Genomic DNA, 17,877 nt, shown 5'->3' with positions numbered 1-17,877 from the left:
GTGGTGCAGACGAGGAAGAATCTGTGTTGCCAGTGAAATCACAGTGTGAGGGATAACCTCCTTAAACAGCATTCATTTTTGAAAGATCAATATTTGTGCAATACTTCTGTCACTTAAATAGGAAATGCTCTTTCAAGATGCGTTTTTACATAGAATTTTTTGCACAAAGTTACTTTTCTAATGTTGCATAGAATCTTTTTTTGAAAGTTATTCCCCCCTATGCTTGTTGTTCTTGAGCTTAAAATATTTTTAACCTTCTGACACCTAAAAGAAAAAAAGATTAAATTAAAACATTAAAGCCAAACTGTAGAAAATTGAAAAAATGTCAGATGTTCAACTTTGTGAGGGACTGTGGATGTATGGTATATAGTTCTGTCAGGGAAAAATAGCCAAAAATAAGCGTAAAATTATGATTTTTCATGGAAATCACTTTTTCCTACATGTCTCAATATAAATATGTGAAATTTACAATGTTTGCATCAGATAGTTTAAAATAATAAAAAAATAAGATAAAAATTCAGCACTCCTCAGCACAACTGAAAGCAAAACTTCAGAGATTCATAAATTCAAAAACAAGTTAGAGAGGCTGAGAGGAAACTGAAAGAAACTACAAAATAAGTGCAGTGTTTCTCAAAAAACAGTGAGCAGAGGAGCTAGTTGTTGGACGATAAATTCAGCATGGTGAAACATCTTTCTATATTTGATGTGCAGAGCAGACAGAAAAATGTTGTTTGTACAAACTGTAAAAACCTATGCAGTAAAATATCGATTTACTGAGAATTACCATTTTTTCCAGTGTTGGTAAAACCTGCGGGCACTTGGAAAAAAATGTTGTACATATTGGTCAAATTTTTCAAAATGTTTGTATAATTAAGTACCGTAATTTCCGGACTATAAGCCGCTACTTTTTTCTCACGCTTTGAACCCTGCGGCTTATACAACGATGCGGCTAATGTATAGATTTTTACGTGCGATCTTCATGCCATCAATACATTTAGCCTCGTCACATCAGACCAATGAAATTACCGAACAGGTCACAGTGGACCAATTAAACTGTTCGAATTAAATCAAACACACTCACACTAAATTCTTCAAATCAGTCATTTTGCGCTTCATGCACACACCCTCATCATGGAAAACACACAAAGAAATGCATATGATGCAGCTGTTGCGGGCCGAGTCTGCTCGCCTTTACCCTCGGCAGGTTGCGGTGTATATGTGTGTGAGTGTGACGTGAGGAGGAGCGCTGCAGGTGTGTGTGTTGCAGTGATGAGTGTGGAAGCGGAGGCATAGTGAGATGCACCATGATGATATAGCTAGTTATATAGGACAAGAGTGGGAAGCCAGTGCACGTGGACAGTTGCTGCTGGTTCAATAAAGTGCCTCATTCTCCCCCTGAAAAGTTTGTCCGGACTTATATCTGGCGGATACCATTAACGAGCCCCGCTAAGCTAAGCGGGCTAGCGCTACCCGAGGCTGCCCAACTGCTAAGCTAAGCGGGCTAGCGCTACCCGAGGCTGCCCAACCGCTAAGCTAAGCGGGCTAGCGCTACCCGAGGCTGCCCAACCGCTAAGCTAAGCGGGCTAGCGCTACCCGAGGCTGCCCAACCGCTAAGCTAAGCGGGCTAGCGCTACCCGAGGCTGCCCAACCGCTAAGCTAAGCGGGCTAGCGCTACCCGAGGCTGCCCAACCGCTAAGCTAAGCGGGCTAGCGCTACCCGAGGCTGCCCAACCGCTAAGCTAAGCAGGCTAGCGCTACCCGAGGCTGCCCAACTGCTAAGCTAAGCGGGCTAGCACGACCCGAGGCTGCCCAACCGCGGTTCGGCGGCCGGCAGAATCGGGTCGGAAACACAGTTTTTAAGGTAAAGGCAACCGATCTGCCTGTCGAAGAAGGAAATAGAGCGTAAGCTTGATATCAATGAATCAATAGTGAGACGTTGGAGTCGGCCGCCTGAACTGACTCAATGCGTTTTACTGCGATGTTACAGGCACTGTTCGGAAAAAGCATACTTTAATTAAAAGTTTTTAAAAAAAAAATCTTTCTGTGTAAATATCTCATGTTACAACGTGGACACCTGCGGCTTATAGTCAGGTGCGGCTTGTATATGTACAAAACTTTTTTTTCTTTTTAAATTTAGTGGGTGAGGCTTATATTCCGGTGCGCTCCATAGTCCGGAAATTACGGTAGTAAGGTGCAGGAGTTTATATTGCAGTGAAACATGAGCCCACAGTGAGTGAAAATGCGACAGGAGCAGTGAAACACAGAGGAAGTATTTGGGGTTCAGAAGGTTAAGTAGTGCAGCATTGTGCTCCTTTTCTCTTGAAATTTTTCCTACTGTCTGATAAAAGTTCGTGTTTGTTTTGCCGTTAATGCTGTTGAAGAAATGGGTGTTAGCTGTCAGCTCTCATGGTCTCTTTGAAACTCTCAAGGATCTGTGGTTGCATGTTTCAGGAAACAGTGTATAATTATTGAGCGATAATTTGTTTCGCCTTGACATATTCACACGAGTTGTTTCCATGCACTGTTGACCAAGCAGTGGTTTGTCGGTCATTCTCTTGGCTGAAGTCATTGAATTAGGCTACGAACTCTCTCTAATTTTAAGTTTGACTTAATTGTAATGTATTTTTAATCCTGCAGATAATAACTCAGCATAACTCAAAATGCACATTGGAAGATACTCAAGTTACTGTCATACAGGAGTTAAAAAACTGGGAAATATTCGTATTTAAGAAGCTGCAATCAGAGAACAGACTTTTTCCTTTGAAAATATTACTAAAATTGAGTATTTGATTATTATAATAGTTGACAGCTACTTGATTAATGGTTGCAGATGTAATTAAATTGCCAAGTGTCATATAATTTTGAAGTGAATAACCGTTTTGCTGAAGTAAGAGTAAAATCTTATGTCTTCCTGTCGGAGGTGTTATGTTTTAATGTTATTTTAATGCTAATTCTGAAGAAAATTCACACAAATATCTCGGGATAAAATGTAGAAGTGATGATATTTTACATCTAAAAGATCAATCAAATTTGAAACAGATACAAAAATACACTTATTAGCGCAATGTTTCGGTGCTCGAACTTCGTCAGGCAAATTGTTTGGTACGAAAAGAGAAGCCATCTTGAATAGGAAGTGATTTACTCCACATACCACAGAAAAGTTTGAAATACAAAAGATTTACTGAATTGTAAATATAGCAAAAAATTATTGACGTATGGGTAAATCGTAGGATAAGGACGCTTACAGCTAAATCCGTAACACGTTTTGTATTTCATACTTTCTTGTGGCATGGGGGCTATATTGATTAATGGCGGAGCTATAGCCACTCTTGATTTAAAATGGCTAATCTTGAATCTTGATTGCTTGCCTTGGATTTGTGGCAACAATACACCAATTTGCCATGATATAAAACCAACTGCACAGTATTATGTTGGTTCCCTGTGTGTAGAACCATACGACCATGTTGTGGCATGGATATGGGACCTTTTGGGGTGTTTTGTGGTTACTTGCACTAGGACATTGGCTGTGGATTCTTGGGTTGTGAATTGGGGTCTTTGTGGGTCAGACTTGTCTCGATGCTTGATTTGGGTTAGGTTGGAGGTGGTTCGGCTCCTCGGGGTCTTGGTCGTGTTCCTCGAATCGTCCTTGAGCAGCAGTATTTGTGCTGTAGTGTGGCGAGGCTGCTGCTGTTGCCTTTATGTTGGGGTGTGCAGCTGGTTAGTTGGGTGGAAACATCTGTGTTTCCCAGCAGAACTTTGCATTGTAACCCTTTGATGTGCAGTGTGGGTCAAGAGATACCCATTTTCCATTGGATTTGGTCACTTTTTACCCATGTTGCGCATCAAAGGGTTACCAAGGTGATCAGTGTTACTTACTTCACCTGTCAGTGGTTTTAATGTTGTGGCTGATCAGTCTATAGATCCTCTAGACTGTCAGGTTGGAGATGTTTGCGACGAATCCATGTTTTGGAATTCATAGCTTCTTTACAACAACATGTATAATTCAGTCATTGTCTGTCAGAGCTGCAGCTTCTTTAAGAATCCACTTTATTGGCCCAACATGTGAACAGTTAACTAGGTTTTGTTTTTTGTTTCTCTTAATTACCTTCCCCACTTCAGTCTTTTCTACATGTTTCATGAGTCTGTACAGCTGTGAATGTATTCTAGTTTCCTTTTATTTTTATGTAAAATTTTAATTGGACTCAAGGGACCAGTTGTCCTTCCTTTATCTTTTGAACCAAACCAAATGAAAGACTTGCGTATAGATGAAGTATATGGATATGATGTGACGTTCTGTCATCAAGCTGCTACTTGCGGCTGCTGTAGGTTCCCTAATTGAATCTGGCACTTTTATTTCATCATGACAGTCCTGGCAGTCAGTCAACAGTTTCAGCTGCGTTTGCCAAAGAAAGTTGGCAAGTATTTCCAGCTATGGCCACATTAAACACCAAAGTAACTTGTCGCCTGTCGTCTTCTGATGTTAAAGTGCCTGTGTAATGCTGCTACCTCGGCCTGCCTGATGAATGTTAATACAGAGGAAGCTACATCAGCATTCTGAAGGCAGGCACGCTGTGATTCAGCTCACTATTAGAAATACCCACGTTTACTCAAGTGCGATAAATAAAACGGAAGAAATGAGGTTATACATCTTATAGTTGTAAATCCCACAAGAGCCTGAGTGAAAGGATTTAATTAGCTGGCACATGTCCAGAAAAGTTGTTTAGCAGTACATTTTAAGTATGGTTAATCTGTGTGTTAGATGTGCTAAACTGCATGTACACAATAACATGTTGACTTTCTCTACGTTTTCACACGTCTATGCAATTACTAACACCATCAGTTATTCAGCACTGAGTGTTCACACAATTTAAAAATCAGATTAAGTCAACATTAAGTTACATTTGCTTTCATTTGATAGTAAGATATTATTTTTAATAACAGAGAGACTCACAACCTGGTGGGTTTTTGGCAGAGAAGAACAATTGGTCACTAATCCCACTATACTGGTAAAAGCACCCAACCTCTATAGTAACAGACTCCAGTATAAAATCTGGAAGATTAAAAATGCTCTTTAAGAAAAGTGCAATACATATATAACTAAATTATCAATACTTTCACAAAGTAATGCTGCTTCTTCTCAGAAATCTCTCCTGGACAAAGTATTGCAAAAGCCACAAAACAAAAATGAAATGAGCAGAGGTTTAGTGCTTCTGTTAAGTCTGAATTAGTGATGCAGATCACAAAACCCACAGTACAAGTCAGATTTTAGCTTTTGAGTAACAGATTGGTTTCTTTTTTGGCTCAGCGCAAACGGTTACGACATAATATGTCAAATCTCCTGCAGCATGGTGAAGAGGTGGAGCATTGCCAGTTAAATTTTGGTGTGGCTTTCATAAAGAACTGCATAATTGGGAATTCACCTTGCAAGAGGGCTGCACTTTTGATTGCAGTAAACTATATGTCACTCTGATGGCTACGCTTTGCAGTTAATGTATAGTTCACATGGGCGTCAAACTGTGCATCCATACGGATCAGCTACAGTCTGTTGCACCACTTGTGTGAGCTGGTCGACTGGCCTGTATAGAGAAGTCTGGTTGAAGAAGGTTCTGGCTGCAGGAAGGCTGAATAAAACATGTGTGAGTTAACAGTGTCTGCAGGCTAACCCTGCTAGCATGTTGTCGCTCATAGAGAACAGGTGGTGCACTGACAAAACGGTCTGGGTTTAAAGCGTAAAGCTCTTAGATTTTTATACATCGACATACATATATCAGTGCATACTAGTGCTGCATGATTATGCACTGATTTGAGGGACAAAATCTTTTTTTTTTTGCACTTTTGCATAGACACAGCACTGCTTTCACTATCATGTTGTGCTTAATTTCTACAAGTGTGCAAATATTTACATCAAAATTAGACTTAAAATAGTCATCGCCTAAATTCAGAGCAGCCCCCAAATCAAAATATAACTGCTTTCAAAATGCCTCACTTGCTGAACATCTGCTTATCAATATACTCTACAATTTACCAGTGTTCCCCAAACCTCACATGCAGAATACTGTACATATTAGATATTGTGCACAGAGAAGCCTCTAGTCTCCACTCAGTTACTGCAGTTCAGCAGCTTAGACAGCTGTTAGACCAAAAATTAATTTGAATAAAGTGAAGTGAGGTGTCCTAATGTCAGATTTGACATCAAAATCAAGTAATTGTATGAACAAAGTGTTTTAAACTTCAGAAGCCACTGAAGGCTTCAAGATGAATTAAAGAACCATTACACCTTTAGTTTGTACTGTGTCACTAGTGTGGACTTAACTGTTGACAGAGACACCTTTAACAATGAGTGATTAATTAACCATAACCTCCTATGCTTCTTCATGAGTAACAATACTTTCCTAAGTGTCCTAATATGAGAATATACTGGGCACTTTTCATTATTCTATTGTATTGAAACAACTTGTTTCCAGGACTAATTGGAAATTCTGACACCAAGAAAAGACTCTTTTGCCTTCACTCAAACAATAATTTCAACATAAACATATCCAGATGACAGAGTTTTAGAGTTTACTTGAACCTTGACCTTTTTTATCGAGTGTTCAGTTGAAGTAAATGCTTCGAATTGATCATGCTATTCAAGCTGCTTTTCAGATATTCTGTCATATTGATATTTGTCGTCTGGCCCGGCCTCTGGCTTGATGACAATTATTAGTTGGAACAGGAAGGAACCACTAAGAGCGCCTCTCATTTATGTACCCCGAGTGTCAATGTTTGCCCTGAGGTGTCTTTATTGTGTGCAGACAGGAAGAGTCCAGGACCAGACTGTGTGTTTGTAGCAGTGTGCATAAACCTGCACAAAGACTTGTGGGCATTTGGAGCTTTAAAGTGTGTAGAAACGGGGGCGGCTTGTTTCTAACAGTGCTGTGCTTGAGCTGATAAGGGAATATTCAGCCTCCACATCTCGGTCCAGACCCAAGGTCAATAAGGTCGGCAAGTTAAAACAAACTGCAGCTTCACCTCGGACCAGACAGCTCGGGTTTCCTCAAAACACAAAGCATGCAGTGCACTTAATGCACACATACATTTAAGTGCAGACACGCACACTTAGAGCTGCCAGACGTGTTGAGTCTGGCCTGTCCTCGTCTTCCTCGCCTACCCTCCCCCGTGAATGTGTGTCTGGCCGGTCATTACGAGTGTGAGGAGGTCTTTAGAATCTTTGTGTGCGTCCAGATAGAACCATAAAACGCTGTCTGGCTTAAACAACCCTCCTGTCTCTTTTCTTTTCTCTTTGCAGAAGAAATACAGAGCAGCGAAAGAAGCATATGAAAGTCTGCTGCAGACGGAAAATCTTCCTGCGCAGGTGAAGGCGACCACACTGCAACAACTAGGTGAGTCTCTCCTGCTCAAATAAGCCGATGCCCTCATCTTATCAACAGACTGCTCCAGATGAAATGTACTTTTTGGTATTCTGTATCACGCTCTACTTAGCTTGTCAGCGATCATACATATTACATATGTTCTGTTCAGTTGCAGTTTACTGTTCTGTTGCTTTATTTTTTATTTTTCTGTTCCTTTCTACCTGTTTTCAAAGTGCAGGTTTGCGCATGTGTGCAGCCACAGAGCATTGTTTTGATTTCTCTGGTTCCTTTCCCCCACCTGTGGTTTAGACGTGCATCATGTGCATCTAAATCTCATATTCAAAGTTATTTTGTTAAGTCTCAGGACGCAGGAAGCACAGCTTTGCTTGGCTTTGTAGAATGACTGTGAAGGAGTTCAGAGTGTGCAGTTAGACACATTTCAAGCTGAGGAGTTCATGCAGTGAAGAAGAAGCTTAACTGAGGGGTCTGATTGTGTTCCTCATGTGGATTCAAGGCAGTTTAGTGCAAAGAAATCAAGTCAGAGAATCGGTTTTGTTCATGTTTTCTGTCTCAAGACACGTTGAATATTCAGGTGAAGTTTTAAAGCACTTAATATAAATTACACTGCAGCAGCTATAGGGGTCAAACAGATTGTTCCTGCTTTGATAAGTCACCAGTTAGCTACAAAACTGTAAGTTAAGCTCATCTGGTACATCTCTATGTTCCCAGGTCATCGACACAGTTTCTGTATTTCTGTAGGGAGTTCAAAACATGCTAATTGCAGTCAGTAGTGGAACAAGTATTTCTATTTTTACTGAAATAAATAAACCAGTGCAGCAATGTGAAAATACTCCATGGCAAGTAAAGGTCCTAATACACATGTATTAGCAGCAAAATGTAGCTAAAGTCCAAGTTTGGTCCTTCTGGCTGATATTTAATTATATGTGCCATCATTAGATTATTAACATTGAAGCATCAGTGTGTCAGCAACATGCTACTGTTGTAGCTGCTGCAGTTTGAACTATTTTATTTCCAGTTTTATGTACAGGGAGAGCAGATTTGCTTATTCATGACAGTCAAAAGAAGACAAAAATAAGTTCTCATAAAGATATCTGCTTTCAGGTTTTCTCTGTTTTTTATTTTTCTGAAAATATTGGATATTAAACTGAAATTAACCATGTTGTGGTGGTGCTATTGGCATCTCATACACATCTAAAATGTGAGACAGTTACACACTGCTGGTTGAAAGAAGCCAAAAAGATTCGAAATCTGGTTTAATCTAGGTGTTTTTGAATTATCTGCTGTGTCAAATCTTCATCTTTAAAGTAACTAAAGCTGTCAGATAAATGCAGCAGGGTAGAAAGTCACACATTCTTCCTTGAAATGTGGTACTGCGGAAGCATTAAAATAACTTGAAGCGAAAATATTCGCCTCAAAACTCTGGAGAAATGTACTTTTCTCCACAGATTACATTGATGCACAGCGACAGATAAGGCCACATAAAGTGCTATGAAAAGGAGCAGAGAAATGTTGAAAGTCACGTAAATCAACTGTGAATTGTAGTCATGACAGCTGAGATGACCCAGTGTTTTATCTTTTAATTTCTTTAGATTCAATAAAATATGAAATTAGTGACAACAAAACTCACACAAACCTCATGTGGCAAAAGAATCAAAAGCATATATACATTTAGACTTCAGAAAAGGCTTATTATTTCCTGAAGTACACTAAATACTTGAATCTGTGTTGATTTTCCTCCACATCCTACTAGAAAGTATAATTACATGACACCTGTTGCTGAAGTACTACATGAATCCAATACTAGGATTCTTAATTAGAAGATTATGGTGCATCTGATTGGCCAGGAGGCTGACATTTAGTATTTCTATATCAAATAAATGGAGAAGTTCATTTGTCTGGTTTGCCACTTCTGCAACTAGTCAACTCTGAACACTTAAAGTGAATAAATTAATGACTTATATTTCCATTAAGCATGAAAATGTTATACATTATTCCACCACCATGGCTCTAAAATTGCAAGATTCCAGACAATCTCCACTCCACAATTACGAAATGACATGTTTTCTGCCTGGATTTATAGTGATATACAAGTAAAAACAACAATTTCATAATACAAGATGTTTTTTTCGTTGATATAAATGTACACTATCTGCAAGTATGCTGGAAATGATGGAAGATCTGGACAGCAGAGACTGTTAGGACAAAAATAAGGATAATAACTTGGGTGGCTAGCTCCTATAATGATCAAGATAAGAGTTTAAAAGTGAATTTAGCAAAATTAGCCTAAAAATGCCCTCACTGATGGAACGTACCATCATCTCTATGCTATGCTAGGCTATGCTAGCATCACTTGGTTCTTGGAGTCACCTCCAATATTTCAATATTTGGCCTTCTAAAAGAAATGTTTGGGGTTTTTTGGCTTTTTAATTTCCTTCAAGTATCTGCATTACTTACTGATTGGGTAGCTAGCTAAGTTGGCTAGGTAGCTTATTCAGGGTTTTTGATTGGTTCATGAACAGCATAGGTGATGAATTTGGGTATCCCTATTGAACAGAAATCTATGCATTTTCCTGTTAGTTGTAACCAGTTGATCAACAAAAATGTCTGTTATGCTCAAGTGAATGAAACCCCATTTACCATAACTTTCTTTGTCAGTTTATTGGGGCTTTTTTGTCTCTGCCTAAGACCTCTCGGGTGGTCAGAAATGAATTTTTACAGGAAAACCCAGGTATGATAATTGGAAATATCAAGTGTTGAATGCCTGTCTTTGCACAATGAGAGTAAAGAACGTTGAATGTTTTCTGTTTCCCATTTTAACTGTAGTATTAAAAATAATTTTGTAAAATATAATAAAACAATAAAGGCACTTCTGACACCTATTTTGTGACCTAAATGTGTAGGTTCATAGCTTAAACACATTTATTTGCAACGTTTTGGTGCTAGACTAGATTAATTTTTGCAGTTTAGGCAGTGTGGAGGGGTCTGTTTGAAACTTTTGGAAAAAAACACAGTAAAAACTTGGTTTGGTCCAGTGCAGGGTTGACTTGGTGCCACTACATTTGCAATACACTGGTTGCACCGTGGCAGATAATGTTTAAGAAAAAGCTTTAACTGTAACATGAACCTTCATTTATCTATTAGATGATAATTTCCTGCACTGGTTGCTCTCAAATTATAGCCAGCTTTGCACTTGAAACAAACGGGGAAAAAAAAGGATGTTTGCTTTGGTGATGAATTGTTAATTAAGTTTTATCCTCACTTCAAGGTTACACCTCTTGACAGTAGCTGCAGGGATGTTAGATTAACACTTCTTTGTGTGTTTTTCTCTGCAATCAGACAGACTGCCATTTTCTCCTCCTCTACACTGCAGACAGAAACCCCCCACCGGCTCACCCAGTTGTAAAAAACCATTCCCAGTCTAGCCTGCTGGGGTTGTCATGGTGACCTGCGGAGCTTGCCACAGGTGTATAGGAGAGTAAACTGGGGAGGTCTGTGATTGCTCGTCTTCCTGAGAGATGGCGTATTCGTTGGAAATTACCCATTACTGCTTGGCATGCGTCTGGGTGTGTTTGGAAGCGGTTTGGAAAGCAGGGAGGAGTTGTTTGTAAAGGCTGCTTCATATGAAACCTTTTGAAGTGTGTGAAGAATGCCACCTCCTCCTCTTTGTCTGCCTGTCTGGTTGAAGCCCCTCTGGAAGGACAAGCCATTTGTTTTGTTTCACTCCATTTGCACATCAGACAGCGATTTTCCCCTTTTTCATTGCACATTTAGCCTTCAGATTCAGGTACCCGACACCGTCACGGCTGTAATTCCGCCGCTGCTTGTCCTAGCTACCTTTGGTTTGTTGGCTGTTTTGAAGACTAATCGATGATCTGTTGCAGGCTGGATGCATCACACGGTGGAGCAGCTGGGGGATAAAGGCACCAAGGACAGCTATGCCATCCAGTGTCTGCAGAAGTCTTTAGAAGCAGACCCCAACTCTGGCCAGTCCTGGTATTTTCTTGGCAGGTAAGACAAACAAAGGTGTTGAACTTGTCAGTTTCTGGGATGTTTTCTGATGGGACTGTTTGTTTGACCTAGAAGGTATCAGCCAGATAATAACCTACATGTGGTTGGTTGGATATATATTCTCTATTGGCAAATGGAGGCCCAGGATTGACAGTTTCTCCTATCAGTGCTTTGGTTGGCCTCAACAAACCTCCAATGGGACACCGCTACATGTTCTAGAAAGGAAATTAATATGAAAAATGGAAAAAGAACAATTTTTGTGTTATTTCCTTAGTTATCTGCACACATTTCATTTTAGCTCAGTTTGAGAGTCTCAAATGCATTTTGCCATCATTTACCATCAGTTGGAGGAGGGATTTGTTTTATTCCGAGACTGAAACTAACACTCATTATTAGTAATTGCAACAGAAAAAATTTGACACTTTTTTATGTTTTACATGTAATGTATAACATGAGAAAACACGTTGTGAATTAGAGCTACATGAACAAGAAAAGCACTCAGAGAGTGCAGTACTCCAAGGCTGCTCAGTCGTTGTATCGTTTCTGACGGATGAAATTTTTAATAAAAAAATAACCTTGCACTGAGCACAGGTGTGTATTATGCATGTGTATGTTATGTACAGGTACCGAATCGTGTGACCTAAGTATGTAGCGACCGGCGGGAATTGATGGGACTCAGAAACATCCCCACAATTTAATCAATTGTTCCTTGTGTCATTTCTTATGGCTCAGTCCCACAAAGTCTCCAGCGTCAATTTGTATGAGGATCACAGTCATGTGATCGTCAGCAGGCAGCTGCCTTAGCGTTCATATGTTGTCATAGTTACAGTGTCACTATCTCGCAATGATACAGAAATCTTTAACAAATCTGTGGATCCAGACTATAAGCTGCATCACTGCCAAAATCTAATCACTTGGTTCTTGCCTCATTTCTGACCTTCCCTGAAAATTTCATCCAAATTGGTTTTTGAGTAATTTTGCTAACAAACAAACAGAAGGACAAATGTACAGCGATCGTCACATAACTCCACCGCGTTCCTTGGCAAAATAATAAAATTGAAATAGGATTGAAACATGTTTAATTAAAGAGAACTTTCCAGTATTTATCCTTTGGTGTTGATTGACCAATACTCGTGACAAGTAACCAATCAGATAGTGATGTGGGCAAGATGTTGCTTGATACCATAGAATGAATGCAGATATAGAAATGCATTTGATTAAGAACCAAAGTAGTACATTTTGGAATTTAGTGGTTTTATTAGGAATTAATTTTAAAGATTAAAAGACCAGTAATTGGAAAAATACTAAATATTGGATCCGATAACTGACGATCCCTACATTATAGCTGGAGAATGCAAGTTAATCCAAATGTTTTCTTTGTTGTATTTGTTGAAAAGTTTGTAATTCTTGACAGAATTAAAAAGAAATAATGTGCCCTGATGATTAAAAACAACAAAAAGAATACCTTATCTTGGGCAGTTGCAAGTCTTTGCATTTGGTCCACATGGTTCACTATCTGGAGATTTCCACATGGTTAGCTAAATCTGTCGCTGGAGCTGGCTGCAGATAGCACAAGACCAGCAGCAGCATTTTAGCATTTCAGTTAAACCTGCAACATCTTGCAGAGCTAAACCTCCATCGCATCCATTTGTATTTCTGCATATCTCAGTGCTTTTTGTGGTCTCTGTCCTCCTCCAGGTGTCTGTGTTTTTATTCTTCGCCTGTCTGCACCGTTATACCCTGTAATTATCTTACATTAGCCTATATTGGCTTTGAATGGGAAGTTTTGCTGATGTTGTGGTGCAGAATATTTGTGGTTTTTTTAGACATGAGGTGGCTTTCATGCACTACCAACGTTCTGTGTCAAGGATTAGCCCTCCTGCAATGATTACTTGGTGCACGTTTAAGTGTTACTGAGGGAGACGAGAAAGGGTGGATCTTTTTCAATTGCGTGTTTTCAAAACCCAGTTTGGTCTCGCTGGTTTCCGTGATCCTGCATTCTTTAGCTTTTAAAGCTCCACAACAAGTGTCAATCTGTCTAAACCCAAAAACGGACAGATGTTAATCCCAAATGTCATTTTTATGTGCTCCCAACTTGAATCTGGCAACGTTAGCGAGGATGCTCAAACCTAGTTCTGTCCCGATCTCTGGCAGCCGTTCTGCTCATAACGTTACAGCTGCACCCTCTAGTTAGCTTGCGATTTGTAGTTTTTGTCTAATAGGGCGTAGCAGGGCTGGCCCCAGATTGTAACCTTTTCCATCAACTTATGTGAAGCTAAGTGTCTTTCCTTGTGTTTTAACTTGTACCCGTTACTGTCCGAAACACCTCTGCAGTGATTAGAGTGAGGCAAAAAGAGATACTGTTGTCAAGCTGGACAAACTTGGGCTTTGTTTCCTTTATTTTAGGGTAGTGAACACACCACACAGCATTTGAGTAGTTGTTACAGTGAAACTTGGCCGTGTTTAGACCCTTTATAGCTGTCCACTGCTATTTAATCACTTCTGTCGGCTATGTTTTGGTAAACCTACTACTTTTATGCACTACTATCACTCACAGCCTACAACACTGGACCTATGTCACACACAGGTCGCCCACAAGTTCCTTAAAGTAAAGGCTCAGCCAGCAACAGGCGTGTTGTTAAAGGGTGGATAAACAAATACTCAACGAGTCGATTGTTTGATCGATGCTCAAAACACAGATGATCAGTGAGCAGCCCTAAATGCTTCAGTTTGTGCATGTGATCAGGGGTGTTTGAAGCACGTTTAAAAATCCTTTAGTTGTGCCTGTTTTGTGTAGCTATCACAATAGTTGCAGATTAATGTTTGCACTACAAGTAACTTGGATTTGGTGTAAAAGTACCTCAGCAGAAACACAAGTATCTGTATGCAAAAACTAAAGAACAGAAATGGTTCCAAACAGTAGGAATGAATTTCAGTGCATTGTTTAACTTGTCAGTAGTTGGTCTACATTAATTTTTTTTATCTTTCTTTTTCCTTTTGTCCATTTCCTCTCCACCAGGTGCTACTCCAGTATTGGGAAGGTGCAGGATGCCTTCATCTCTTACCGTCAGTCCATCGATAAGTCAGAGGCCAGTGCTGACACCTGGTGCTCCATAGGGTGAGAGCACAACATGGGCTATATTATTCTACTGTACATACATACCACAGGGAAGTCAGCATCTTTCTTTGTGTTTGTTGCACTGAAAACAAAAAAATAAACAGTTTACATATATCAAAATGGAAAAATCCTGGAATCAATATGTACAGGACTTTGACATCCCTCTAGAGGGGATATCAGCTGCTAACTCTACATACTATAGATATTTTCCTCAGCAATTTGTCCAGTTTCCATTCTCGTCTCCTCCCTGATCTGTGTAAACACAGCCTGCAGTTCAGCTGAAAAGTGAATGTTAGCTGCTGCTGATCCAAACTTGGCTTTTGAGTTGTGCTGATGAACAAAATCTGTTTAATTTTTGTTAAATTTTTTGAATGACGCTTGTAAACTTTTTTTTTTCATGTAACTCTCGGTTGCAACTGATTATCTCATGGCTTTTTTTTTTTTTTTTTAAACAAGCCAATAGTTTATTTTTGCTAAAGTTTTAAATGAGATCTGAAGGGATGAAGTGATTTTGGTGAAAAATCTGGATTCTAGGCTTATGTTTGGTTAAGCTTTCCAACGACACAGCATGTCACATTTCATTTTTTACAGTTTCTGACCCTCATAAATGGTCTAATTTTACTATTTTTTAAAGTCTTTCAGACCTACTGATGGGTTTTGAGATTCAGATGTTTCTTGACATTGAATTTAGGAAAGAAGGAGAAATGGCAGGTGTATGTTGATCTATTCAGGTGTGGTTTGTGCTCAGGGCCTCAGTAGCTTCAAAATGCCTCATGGAGATGCAGCAGCTGCAGTGCGACAGAGGACCTGGGGAGAGCAGCAGGAGAGTTGATCTATAGTTAGAAGTATGAAGAGCAGGTTATGTCCCCTGAGACTGGGTGAGATCGGTAACGCTCAGGAAGATGAGGGCCTAAATCCTAGACGTTCTCTGTTTGCTCTGCCTGCAGGGTGCTCTACCAGCAGCAGAACCAGCCTATGGATGCACTGCAGGCCTACATCTGCGCCGTTCAACTGGACCACAGCCACGCCGCCGCCTGGATGGACCTGGGAACCCTCTACGAATCCTGCGGCCAGCCACACGACGCTATCAAGTGCTATATCAACGCTACGCGCAGCAAGGCCTGCCTCAACACCGCTGCACTCACACAACGCATCAAGCTGCTGCAGGTGGGGCTTTTAGATGATGCACCAACCAGCGCCCGCTGTTAGATGTTGTGCAGTAATTTGGGTGTGCGTGCATTAAAGTGCTGTGTTTATTGCCAAGCATTGCCAAAGCAATCAGCTTTTTTTTTAAAATGCAGATTGTGCTTTTGTCATTTTGATTTCAGACCACAGAGATATGAATAATGATTCATATTGGTGTGTTTTTTCTCTCACTTAATTGTAAAGCATACCTTCATGGCATTGAACATTTCTGTTGTTTTTCCGCTTACCTACAAGTAAGCTGTAGTGCCTTTTTATTGTTAAACCCAAGTTAAGCACTAAAGTTTGTTTCTTACACAATTTCTCCTAGGCTCAGTTGTGTAACCTACAGCCAGGTAGTCTGCAGAATAAGAGTAAAATGCTTCCTAGTATTGAGGAGGCGTGGAGCCTACCCATTCCTGCTGAGCTCACGTCCAGGCAGGGGGCCTTGAACACTGCACAGGCACAGCAGGTGAGATCCAGCTCATACAAGAGACACCAGCCTCTTGGAAACTACTTGAACCACAAATTTATGAGGACTATTTACGCCGAGGCCTCGCTCCGATACTTTTAGATGTTTTATCCACGTCACACGATATTGATGTTTCCAAAATTATGGTGTGCATCTGCGGCCAGTTGAAAGATAAAACTTGATGCAGTCTGAAGGAATTGGAGCGAGGCCCACACTGCAATAACCTAATTGCCCTCCGTGGTGCCTCTTTAGTCAAATGGCGAGTGTTAGAATTATTAAGCAATGCTACGAGGAACTCATTATGTCCCACAACTCTTATCCTTTCTGCAAAGACGCACAAATCTTGTGCGGCCATTGCAACGTACTTGGCAAGCTGCAAGGCTGAGAATGCATGCTTAATGGATGCAGTATATTAAGAAGTATGAATGCATGTATTTGACACTCGTTTTACATCTTTAAAAAAATTTTTTTTTAACTTGTCAAAGCCGTAAATCTTAGCTGTGCAGTTTTGGTCTAAGTGCGGTTTACCACCCCCATCACTGCATCAGTTTAAATCTTCTTGCTTTCCTCCTATAATTACTTTTTGTGTATTATTGAAATATGTAACCGACATCATTCGTTTTTGGCTACAAATAACTTCCATTTCCATCCAACTTCATCTACACAGTCACCAAACATGAATGTTGAGCTCATTTTGATTTGCTCCAGTACTGAAATTGGATGTGTGATTGATTAAATGCAACAAAATACTGTCTGTAACTATTAGGAGCTGTGTTTCCATAAGATATTAGAATGCACATTTTGAAATATTGCATAAGAAACGGCAAGAAAAGAGAAAGTGCAACTTACAACGATGTTTTTTATGATGGCTTGGGAAAGAGTTGATGCCTCATTGGGGATGGAAACGTCTTTTTTAGACAAATTCTGTTGTAGCTAACATTACTTATCTTGTAATGTTTCCTGAAAGCGCAAAATATAACCAATACCAGCTGTGATGAAAGCGTATTTTTACTACTTCCCCAAATGGATAGAATTTCTGAAGATTTCTATACGTTTTTGTTTTGTACACAGACAAAGTTTTGTTTGTTTCTTCTTCTCTCAGGGCTTTTAGAGCTCTGAAAAGAACAGATTTTGTCTATTGGGCCTAGTTTGTTCACTCCAATTCACGTAAATGTTAAAATATTTCAAAAGCTCGCTTCAAATTCCTTGGACAGTTTTATGGAAACATGGCTACTGATGCTGCAGAGTTTTGGGAAACAGACTGTGCATGTTCCGTCCACTAATGCAGCCAAATGTTGCATTAGTTCATATCTTTATCACAGTATGAATACTCAGATTATGATCTTGATCAGCATCCGCTAATCAGATTAAGGCGTTAACATAATCCTTATTTTAAGCAGAGTATTGTCATACATGCATTGTTTAAATGCTCAAATTGCTGTGCATGTAAATGTGTGGTATCAAGTGTTTGTCCTTCAGTGTCGTTGTGCAGAAAAGTTTGGATTTATAGCCCTCCGTCTTTTGGAACGTCACATTAGGGCTGGTTTTGAAGTTGAAAAGAAGCGTTGCTGGTATTGTTAGTGAAGTGTGTCCTCACTAGCTGTGTGTCTGTGCTGGGTTTCCAGGCCTGTAAGGGGGAGGCAGGCCAGTCTGCCAGCAATCACACAGACCCACAGGCCAGCCCTGCCAAGAGGAAACGCACTGCCAGCCCAGCAAAGGTACAGC

The 17,877-nt window shown here is 40.0% G+C and overlaps 1 protein-coding gene across 3 annotated transcripts in view; it reads left to right on the top strand.

Moving 5' to 3' along the window:
* The window catches only part of kdm6a (lysine (K)-specific demethylase 6A), a 68,360-nt gene that overhangs the window by 30,090 nt on the left and 20,393 nt on the right, over positions 1–17,877 (top strand). For 2 of the 3 annotated variants that reach the window (XM_023263136.3, XM_023263138.3), the window contains 6 exons: positions 7,288–7,381; positions 11,254–11,380; positions 14,400–14,498; positions 15,446–15,665; positions 16,012–16,152; positions 17,778–17,870. In XM_023263136.3, coding sequence (XP_023118904.1) covers positions 7,288–7,381; positions 11,254–11,380; positions 14,400–14,498; positions 15,446–15,665; positions 16,012–16,152; positions 17,778–17,870 — 774 coding nt within the window. The remainder of the gene's footprint in view (positions 1–7,287; positions 7,382–11,253; positions 11,381–14,399; positions 14,499–15,445; positions 15,666–16,011; positions 16,153–17,777; positions 17,871–17,877) is intronic. The other variant, XM_035944877.2, reaches the window with a different exon arrangement.

The sequence above is a fragment of the Amphiprion ocellaris genome, chromosome 11, assembly GCF_022539595.1.
Source record: "Amphiprion ocellaris isolate individual 3 ecotype Okinawa chromosome 11, ASM2253959v1, whole genome shotgun sequence".
In the NCBI taxonomy this organism is placed as follows: Eukaryota; Metazoa; Chordata; class Actinopteri; family Pomacentridae; genus Amphiprion; species Amphiprion ocellaris.
This window is presented reverse-complemented; position numbering and strand designations above follow the sequence as displayed.